General features: G+C 36.1%; 1 protein-coding gene across 1 annotated transcript; it reads right to left on the reverse strand.

Annotated features, from left to right (window-relative positions):
- Window positions 1-1,836: 1,836 nt before the first annotated feature.
- Window positions 1,837-10,306, reverse strand: NPR3 (NPR1-like protein 3). Its single transcript, XM_088954959.1, has 4 exons — window positions 8,062-10,306; window positions 5,744-6,491; window positions 5,062-5,259; window positions 1,837-2,341 (listed from the first exon to the last, which is right to left on the reverse strand). Exons 1-4 carry the CDS (start codon window positions 8,608-8,610, stop codon window positions 2,121-2,123), a joined length of 1,716 nt encoding a protein of 571 aa, XP_088811085.1. The 5' UTR covers window positions 8,611-10,306; the 3' UTR covers window positions 1,837-2,120.
- Window positions 10,307-11,113: the final 807 nt, after the last annotated feature.

An 11,113-nucleotide genomic window follows, 5' to 3' on the forward strand; every position in this document is an offset into this window, starting at 1 on the left:
AAACAAAGTTTTGAAATTTCGCTTAGCCACCTTGCATAGTTTGGCCATCCATATGATGGAACTCCCTTCCCTTCAACTTCTACTTTTATATTTTTAATAGTATGAAACTACAAGATACAAATATAGCTTTTGCTTTAGTATTTTTGCTTTGAAAATCATTTGGGTAAAAAATTTTGAAATGCATGTTTTCCAAATCAGAAGTACCATTTTCTATTTGGCAAAAACACCTTATCAATCATGTGATTCATCTGATCTTATACACGATAATGGCCACAATATCCATGATTAACCACTTGTATACACTAAAGATACACACTTGCCACGTGTACACATAATGTATGAGAAATTTAGTGTCAACCACTTAAAATTGGAACTTGTCATACACTACTTAATTAACAATATGTGGCATTCCCTACATTAATCGTTTGAAATTAATGAAAACATTCACTACAGTAATAACTAGTAATCCATACTAGCATGGGATATTTGTCTCTAGCATTAAGGGATGTATACATTAGAAACCATCAACACGTGTATTAATAGTGGATTAATAAGCGCATTCAATGGAGTAATATTGGCATTCGGTGGCAGACAAACAGATCAATGGCAATCATCAACATACGGGAATTCAGATGCATACAAAGAGATCAATGGCCACAACAGTAGTATACAGGCCTACAATGGAGTAATATGGGCATTTAGTGGCAATCATTAACATACATGTATTCAGATGCAGACAAACAGATCAATGGCCGTAATAAGTATAAGTCAAGAGTGATATCAGGTTTGTTATATAAGAAATGCACAAGCAGAACTTTATAGGAAAGGGAATGCCATAGGAAACCACTATAACATCAGACAACAAGCTTCCAATCGCAATGGCTCATGTTTAGTGTTTTGGAAACAAAAAAAAAAAAAAAACTTGCTCCACAGTACACATATCAAGAAAACCATGATCATCTTCATTGTATAGGAAAAGAAATGCCATGTGAAAAACACAAATAGTACCATCCACAACAATCAATAATGGGAATGCCACAAATAGGGGAATCATAGATCATCGATAGAGACAGTTCATGAACAAGTAATAAACATTCCATTATATTGGTATTATAGCTACAACACTCCAGTTTGTTATTGGATTTGTACAGATAGTAAACAAGCTATAAAAACATTCTATTAAGCTTCAAGAATAGTTTAGGAAGTGAGAAGTCGACAACAGTGATTCCAGTGGCGGTAAACATGCAACAAACATACCATTAAGCTTGAAGATATTGCATGAAATGGAGAAAAACATTAAAAGAAAGGGGGAAATATGAAACTGGGATCCATACCTGTGATTCTGATGAGGATGAGGATTGTGGTTTTGGCGGTGATTTTTAGTGGCAATGGTGGTCGGAGATGGGCAATGGCAGAGCAAGAACTCACGGTGACAAAGAGGCTATGGCTTGAAGACGGCGAGAGAATGGGGGAGTCTCGATGGAGGGGTTTTATCTGAATGGTGGTCACATGTGACCACCACACGAAATAGAAGCAAAACTTCCCCAAAAGAATGAAGTAATAAAAGTTGGCTTCGTGCTTTTGGGGGTTTTGTGCTTTTAAAATGTATGAAATCCAAAGTAGAAAGTATGCCATGCAAACACGATGTGGTGTTTTTCGCACTTTCGTACTTTCAAAAGTACTTTTGAAAAGTCTATCCAAACAAGGCCTAAGACTCCCATGACCCTGAGGGCGAAGGTGGAATTAACTTAATATTAGTACAAAGAAAATCGGTACCCCATAGATCACTCTTTTCTTCGTACAAGAAAAATATGAAGATTCAAAAAGGCTCATAACTTTGAAAGAAAATTAAGAAAAGGATATATAACTTCAGCATTAGGGTGGGTGATCTTCTACAATGTTAGCTAACATAAAATGTAAAAAGAAAAACGTAAAGGAAACAACATAGTGGCAAATTTGCTCTTGCTGTGAACTTTACATAAAAGAGCTGCAACACTTGTAGGCTTTTTATGCCAAGTTTAGGGTAAGAAACACTGCAAAAATTTGTGCATATCTCTATAGGAGTATTTTAAGTACATGTTTACCTAAAGACATTCTTGTCATTTTATAACTAGCACACTTTAGGAAGATGAAGAGGATGACAATCCAGAGCGACTGATTTCAGCCTTGTCTTTGTTAAATGCCTTTTGGACATCTCTCTTAAGTTCAACAAAACGTGACCGCTTTATTCTCTGTTCATCCAAGGATCCCTTCTCGAGAAAGAACAGATCAGGCAAATCGTCCTCCATGAATTTGTCTAGCACTTCTGAACAGTGAGGAAAGTATCGCCTACCCATCTCCACTGCAACCATGAAAATAGCAAAGCTTAGCAAGAAATTGCTCACAAAAAGAGATCCTCTGATTGGTTATCAAAGATTAGTAATTTGCTTTTGCAAATTGAAAACAATTTGTCTTGGTTTTAACTTAGTCCCATTTCTTTATTAATGTGCATGGGCTGGCTTTAGTATATTACTGAGGTTCCAACATCTAAAAATTGCCATAAATGTTTATGGTCACAAATTTCAGATCATTAAGGCATTTTTAATTGTGAGTATATGCCACTGTTTTCTTCCCCATTGAGAGCTTGGGATCTGAATAGGCTCTATTTCAACATGAGATGAATGGAACAATGCACTTTAGGCTCCATTTGGGAAGAGAGCAAATAGAATGCAATTACAAATATGTAGGGTGGATTTGGTCCATGCAAATGCAAAGTTGGTTTAGTTTTGCATTGATAAATTTACTTTCTTTCCAAACAATTTTTGGTTGTAATAGGTGCAAGCATGAATCCTAAGATTGAAATATACCCTTTTAACATTAATCAACTTTGAGTGCAAAGTTTGCATCAATTTCTTGGATGCAAATTTTGCTCTTGTTTTTATAATAGCTCTTATATATTTTGGTGTTTGTGGTCCATGTTTGGGATTAATTTATAGATTAGTTTCCAAAATTTGGCAAATTACATGGACAACAAAGAATTCATAATTAAAATATCCAATGAATGTCTTAAGAAGCTATAATACCTAGATCCCCAAATGTTTTCTAGAGAATGATTTCATGGGCGATAGTCCTAAAATATATTAGACACTTTATGAACATTAATAGTTTCATTGGTAAACAACCATAGATCAGATTAGGTTAATAAAACTAGAAGTAAAAGAATGTATAAGCTTACTAGTAAGTGTGCACATGCTTTGCACGTGACAATTCTAGATGATGATCATGATAGTATAATGTACCCAAAATTTTCTATAAACTTTATGTATTTGTTATTTTTTGTTTTTTATTATTTATTGGATGCAGATTGCAAAATCCAAATCTGATTATATAAACACCTCATCCAAATATGTGATAAACAGATCGAGTTATGAAGTTTCAAGTATCATTGATAGGTTTACCTGCTTGGCTAGACTCTTCCTTTTGTAATATTTTATCTTTTAATTGTATTTTTTTTCATTTATCAAACAAAAAATGTACGATTGAAATTGAGGGAATTGAATGAGGTGAAAAGTAGTAGTTCAATTTATAATTTAAACCTCACAATTAAATAGGGACTAAATTCAAAATTGAGTATTTTAGTTAAAAGAAAGTTCCACAATCTTATTCATATTTTTAATATTAGTGTAAATATAGAATTATATGTGTGTTCAATTATATTTTTAATATTAATGTAAATATAGAATTATATATATTTATTTTCTGTTGCTTTTTGTTTAGTATGATAAATATATAATATTATACATGTGCCTGAATGTTTTTTTTTGAAAAAAAAAATGTATTCTTTTCATTTTTGTATTTTTATATTTTATTATTTATTTATGACATTAAAAGTTAACACACTTGACCTAAAAGTTGAACTATTGATCTTGGACAAATAATAAAATAATTTCATTTTTGGTCAGTACTAAATTATGTATTTCATTTTCATTATCAATAAAAATAACACTTATTTTTTAATTTGATTAATAAAAATATCATATGTATCTATTTTTTCTATATTTTTGTAATTTTCTATATTTATTTCTATTTAAAAAATTTTATTACCTAACTTGACTTCATAGGTTAATCAGTTTGATTAGAATAAAGAATGGTTTTGTTTTTGAGTTAGTTTTAAAATATATGAGTTTATATTGTTAAAAATATTGACATAGATATAGTTAGTAAAATTTATTAGTGAAAAAGAACTTAAATATATGATTTAATAAGAGAAAATAAGAGTTAATACCTTACCTATAAGACTTAATGAGAGAAGTGGGAAGTAATAATTTAAGTTACATTTTCAACCCTTACAATTAGAAATAGACTAAATATACAAATATAGGCATTTTAGTAGCCATTAAAGCTCTAATAAAATGACTTGTATACTATTTCTCAAACAAAGAAATAGAGGGTGTAAAAAAAAAATGCACTCTACATCCACACTTTTATATATAGTATAGATTGGATGGGATGCTCATCTGTACCAATGTACTGGATTTTGATAAATGACAGGTACACTTGTCATACTGGTATCTAGATCTAGGCCTCTCAAGTTTAGATGGCTTTTCATTGTTCAAGGAAGTAAGTGTCGAAAGATGTGCATTTGAGTGAAACTAGATTCTAGAGGTAAATAAACAGATGAATGAAGACCAACATATGCACATGATTCTAAAAATGAAAAAAATCCTTTTACAAAACCATTATTCCTCTACTTCCCTTAGGAGGAACCTAATTTACCAAACTATAAAGTAAAAAAATAAAAAAAAAACTTTATGAATTGGCTTATCATCAATAAATCTATCACTAACAACAACCTTTACAAATCTTGATGCACAATTATGTACCACTAGACATTTTGAGCACTGCACTTGGGTTTTTAGGTTGATAGTTGGAATAAGGCTAAGATGATGATGACGACGACTTGGTTTTTAGTTGATGATACTGGTTTTATGAGAACAAATTGTGGACCAACAGTACCTAACCTCTAGGCAAGCAGCGCTTTTGCAATGTTAAATTGAAAAGAAGAAAAAAGTTTATCAGTACCTGTCTTTTGCAGTGCTTCCATTCTTGAATGCAGTCTTTTGTTCTGCATTGTAGGAGTCTCATTCAAATCGACCTCTCTCAAGTTACCAGATGAGCCTTTTGATGCAGAACGACCAGCGAATTCAAATGTTGAATCTGCATGTGCACTCTCCATGGCTAGTCTGGCTTCAGTGGGGAACAACAATCGTGCAAATGCCACTGCAAATTTAGAGTAGAACTTATTATTTTCTTTTTTGATCAAAAGAACTTATTATTTCTTAGCATCCATGCATGCAAGCAGAAGTAAAGATCTGAACATTTTCTGATGGAATGACTGAAAAAATGTGCGTACAAGGCAGAGTTCAAAGCAAACAATGGTCTTGTTCTTCATTAACTGATTGGTAGAAAGGAGTCAACCACCCCTCAACAAGAATTAAAAGAAAATAACTGAAAGGCTTGTAGAGAAATCATTTGTTTAATATCATAAACAATCCTGAATGCTTCTGGAAATTCTGATGGTATTTGAAAGTAAATACTCAAGGGGAAAAACTGTCACTTCTGAGATATCGGGTATCACACAAGTAACTGATTGTCATTATTTCCTAGAAAACATATATCAAGAACACAATTAAAGCTTGATCAAAATGAGTAGATGCTTCATGTTCAACAATTGTGAATCTGAGCCTACAATCTAATAATTCACCTCTGTTTTCCAGGTACAGGAGCTTCATGTGAAGATCGTCAGATGTTGCTGGTGATGATATTGATGTGGCCCCTGCCATTGGATTCCTCCTCATCTCTCTTTCCAGAATGTCAATGCATATCCTATCTTTGTTTGTTTCCTGTCCCTGTATTGTCTTTGCATTATAATCCTTTGGCCTAGTCAGCCTCCTACAGATTCTAACTGCACTCTGGCCATCAGATGTCAATTCCAATGCAGAAGCTCCTTTATTCAGCAGCCTAACTATTATAGATGGCTCCTTACGCATCGCAGCAACATGTAGCACTGTGTAACCTCTGGCATCCCTGAGGTTGGCATTAGCCAAACCCAGATCAAGCACCTCTGCCACAACCTTGGGATCACAGTAGGCAGCAGCATAGTGAAGAGCATTGGCATCATCCATGGTGACCCCTGATTCATTCAGAAGAAGTTTCACCAGTTCAACATCATCAGAATCTAAAGCCTTGTGGATTCTTCTGATGTTCTTTTCACGTACTGGATCCACATCCATAGCAGAAGCTTCATCTAGATGAGATTTGAGACGGAGAGATTTGATGTCCATTTTGACTTCATTAGGGAGTTTTTCCAGAGAGATGCTATCAAGATCTGATCGTGCTATTCTTTGGACACAATGATCAATGAGATGATTCAATTGGCAATGAAAAGCCACCATAAGGATGGGGATTACATCTTCCACAAAAGCCTTTTCCACAAAGATGAGAAGACGACGCTGCAGGGAAAACGCATACTATTAAATCATAATTACTCATTATACAAATTCTTGTAGAACAGGACAAAAGTGAGTGACAGAAACAAGGTCAAAGTCCAATAGATCTGAATGGCCCTGTTCATTTTTTGGTAAATGGGGGGGGGGGGGGAGTTGGTCAATGAGAAAGTTGACCAATAACTTCCCACCTGGGGGGAAGTTGCCAAAACATCATAGAACAAAAATGCCCCTTCCAATAATGAAATTTTATGGGTAAAAATGGTCAACGGTTTCACTTACACTTCTGATCAAAAGAAACTGGTAAATGACTTAGCAAAAAATGAATGAGGCTTTAAAGTTAATGGTTTTATGAGCAAAATACATGAAAATGAGTATGTTCTCAAATTCTAATTCTAACAATTCCTAAAATGAATCAACAACTAGAAATCCAAACTTGGAAATGAACAATGCCTCTGACTATATCATAAACAACCCTACAGTTTGCCCCTTCATCAGATGATTGTGGAACTAACTAGTAACCATGGATGGATGAATTTTGGGCTATGGCCCTAAGGATTCTATCAGTCCATCTTAGAGCCTGAACTTTGACTTCCATAAGAAGCACTGATGGTTGCATTTTCCACAAGTGATCGTCTAGGGATCCGAGTTGTCCTGTCTCATATGTCCTGTAAAATGCCAATTTAAGAATTTGCAATATAGATGGACATATTTAATTCAAACCAATATGGAAGTGCAATATTATTACCCTGTAACTACCCTCAAATTTATCAATATCAAAGAACAAAAGAAAAACATGGGAAAATATCTGAAAGAATGAAAAAGTTGATCTCCATTGATACTTTGCATGTGGGCTGCAACATCATCTTTGCCATGGAGATTGTTGGATTGAGTAAAGGCTTAATGAAACCTAATAGATTTTGTAGTTAAATTAACAAAACCAAGCATCTCTGTTAAAAGCACTCAACTGATTTCCCTCTCTCTGATGTTTAAGTTGTCCTAAGTTAACATCTCCAATAGCTACAAGAAAAGGCAAACTTTTGCACACATCCATAATGATCAATACATAATACTACAATTCCATCGGAATAATCTATAAAAGGACATATAAATGAGGACCCTGTGATTTATCAGATGGTACCCTGAGAATGAAGGGAATCAAAGATGTTTTGAACTAACTAGGCCCTCGGGATGGTATACTCAAATTCATTATCAATTTGGAAGGCACTAATTTTTAAAGAATCTCAAAAACTTAATTGAGGGCCTTGAGGCTGTAGGCGTGGTATCACAAAATACATGAGCATTCTGAATATATACTACCAATTAATCGCAAATCCAACTTTCCCAAGTCTCCTAAAGAAGATGTTCAGATCAGGAACTTCATCAACAACCAGTCTTTTCTCCACCACAAGTATAAGAGAACTCAACTGGAAAAATCACCAATAAGCTGCCTAAAGATGCTCTTGGGTATTTGAGTATTTCACACAGAAAAGGCTAATTGATGATCAAAAGGGGAGTTAAAGTTAAGTTATTTGATTAAGTACAGAGGGAACCTTAATCAGAGGGCATAACTGACCTGAAAAAGTGAAACCAGCTCTGTTATCTGAAAATGGGCAGAAGCGTACATCAGTTCCACGATAAAATTTATTGCAGGTCGGCAGGCATCATGGGCACATGAAGAATCAACGCACGTTGATACCTCGGCTGGAGATGGCTTCAGCTTTCCAGTGTACAAATAGCTCAAGAAAATCGTGAAGGCTTCATAACCAACCTTACCATAAGGCACCAAATCAGTCATGTTATATTGTGGTTTAGCTTCTTTCTGAGGAGAACCCTTTGTCTTTGTGAAAAGCTCATGGAAGAATCTACTCCTGGCGGCCAAAATACATCGGTGTACACCCACGATGTTTCCCTCGACTATAACCTCTGCATCACTGTAGTCAAGTCCAGTATCAATCAGGAGCTGTTCCATGTTAGAGCTGAGCTTTCCCAAACTGATGATATCAAGATTGACTCCTGGTTCAGGACTGGTCGGAGCAGATAAGTAATAGCTGCTTGAACCATTTGATAGATGGGAATGCGAAGTAAAACTCAAGGAAGATGATGGCTCCGACGAAATTGCCATCGTCTCTACTCTATAATCTCCCTCTGATTGGACTGTTGTGTATTATGATCCTAAAAATTCTAGATCTAGAGCAAATAGATGCATTAAAAGCTTTCAAACACTGACTATACAAAAGCAATTACAGAGACAAACGAAGATAGTAAAGTCTAGGAAAGAATTTGCAGAAGTAAACAGATGTCGACACAAAACTATACTAAGAAGTTCCAAAACTGGGTGGCCGGTAGAGGAAAGGAATAGAAGGATAAAGCAACGAACCAAAACTAGAACTCTGAAAAGGAACCCTTTTTACAACATAATCGGTACAAATTGAAGCAAAATTTGAAGCTGGCGACCCAGAGTAAGCTGCGGGAAGTCTTCCTATATTACATCTAAATAGATGGCAGAGTCAAACGAAAAGAGGAAGACCAGTTCCCATCTCTTTTGAATTTCCAATAACCGCGACGAGCAGTGCAAATAATCGAAGAAATACTTCCGATCGACATGAAGGGACAAAATAATCCACAGAGAAACCCTCAAATTTTCAGGAACCAGAATTCAACATAAACAGCTCTACCACAGAAATCTCACGAGCAGCTAAGATGGTCAATAACAAAACGACTTCTACTTTCTTCAAAAATTTTCACGACCCGTGAACAATAAACAAATTTACGCACAGAGGTTTCCCTGATCTCGCTTGAATTCCTACTGCACTTCAACAAAATATACAAAAATTCGATACCAACACATTAACTACCTCCAAATTTCCACACATCCCCGATTTGATCCAAGACACAGCCCAATTCAAAAAACTCCCTCACTTTACAGCGGAATTTGCAACAAAGCTAATCAAAACCAAACGACAAACCCCCCATCTCCTTTTCTGACCCACACAAACACTCAAAGATCAAAGACATATGGTATAACCCCACTGAACAAACTTCGGATTTCAAGAGAACCACTCATTTTCATCCCTTGGAATTCGCATTAAATCTACACGAATTTACTTAGTTCCTTCCGGTCCATCCACAAAGATCATCGAAAACGACAAAAATGAGAGAAATTCAGAAAGGGAGCTAAATTCGATTAATAAGTCTCCAATTTCACGCAAGAAAAGGTTGGATTAGCTTAGCAGGTAGAAAAATAAGTCAAGAATAACAGAAAGGGGGGAACGAGATTCCGAGACAAAGCGTGAATAGTAGAATCTTACATCTCCGCGTCGCATTTAGAAATTTCTTCGGGTTCATACGTGTTTTAGAGAGAGAAAGAGAGAGAGAGAGAGAGAGCGTGTGTAAGCTGTGACGTATGCTAGAGAGAGGGAAAGAGACGAGAAGGTGCATCGTCTGCTTCTGCTCATATTACCTGCTTCTCTTAGGGTGATGAAGTCGTTTGCTGACGCCTCTGCTGCTGTCACGTTTGTCGTTAGGGTTTGCTTACGTCTCTAATGGCGTCATTCTAGTGATAGAAAAGTAATGTTTTCCAACAGTGCTTTCCAGAGAGAGAGAGAGAAACCGATATCGGTGAGAGAAAAGTGGAATGCCGATAAGTCGCAAAGACTTTGAGAGGACCGATACCTATTTGGCTAATGGCTATGGATATATACTCGCTAGGCCTCTACATGGATCGGGTCGCATTATGGGCCCGTTTGGGAGGGATGAACTTTGAAGCGTTTTGAAAAAGTTATTCAAGAAAACTGAAGCGAATAGCGCAGTGCCTATTTGGGTGGCAGCGGCTTCTTGTAAGTTGTAATCAAGGTTTTTAAAATCGATTCGGACAACGAACTGGTCAGGGGTCAGGGGACCAGTTTTTGGATTGAATGGTTTAATCACTCGGGTCAATACTTTGTTGACCAAATCAATATTTTTTTACAAAAATCTAATTTTAGAGAAAAACAGAATCAGCCCATCTGTACAGCGAAACTTATAACTTTACAAAGCCGTGTTTTGTAAAATACCTGAAAGTCAAAAAATAGATTTTTAAAAATTAAACTATTTTGTAAGGCTCTAGAAAGCAGTAATTAATAAAATAACTTTGTCGAAGCCCACGCAAATGAGAGATCAGATCTGCTCCTCACTTAGGGCGTCTCATACGCACCTCGCACGCATTGGAAACATCTCCCATACTTACAAGTTATTTTTCACGGAAGATGTTCACAATGCACGATGGATGTGCATGTGAGGCGCCCAAGTGTGAGAAACAGATCCCGTTCCTCAAAATGAATCCCGACAAAGACCGCTTGGAAAGGCTGAACTGTTTGGGGTGCCTTGAAGGGCTCTGGATAAACTATTCAAAGAGGCTGAAAACGACAGCCCTCAAAGGTACTGTGGCAGCTGACTTTCGGATCTCACCACCGATATCTCGCTAACAGTGTTTATGTGGGGTGGGGCCCATCTCAGAAGCCAATAACCCACTGCATTTCAAAGCTCCCAAACGGGCACATAAGGAGGCCCACCTTTGAACACCCGAAAGCCATGCGCTTCAGCCCTTTCTAACGAGACTACGGTGGAGATGCTGCCTTTTATTTCCT

Source organism: Nelumbo lutea, chromosome 7 (assembly GCF_056320005.1).
Source record: "Nelumbo lutea isolate HS-2025 chromosome 7, American lotus-T2T, whole genome shotgun sequence".
Taxonomy (NCBI): Eukaryota; Viridiplantae; Streptophyta; class Magnoliopsida; order Proteales; family Nelumbonaceae; genus Nelumbo; species Nelumbo lutea.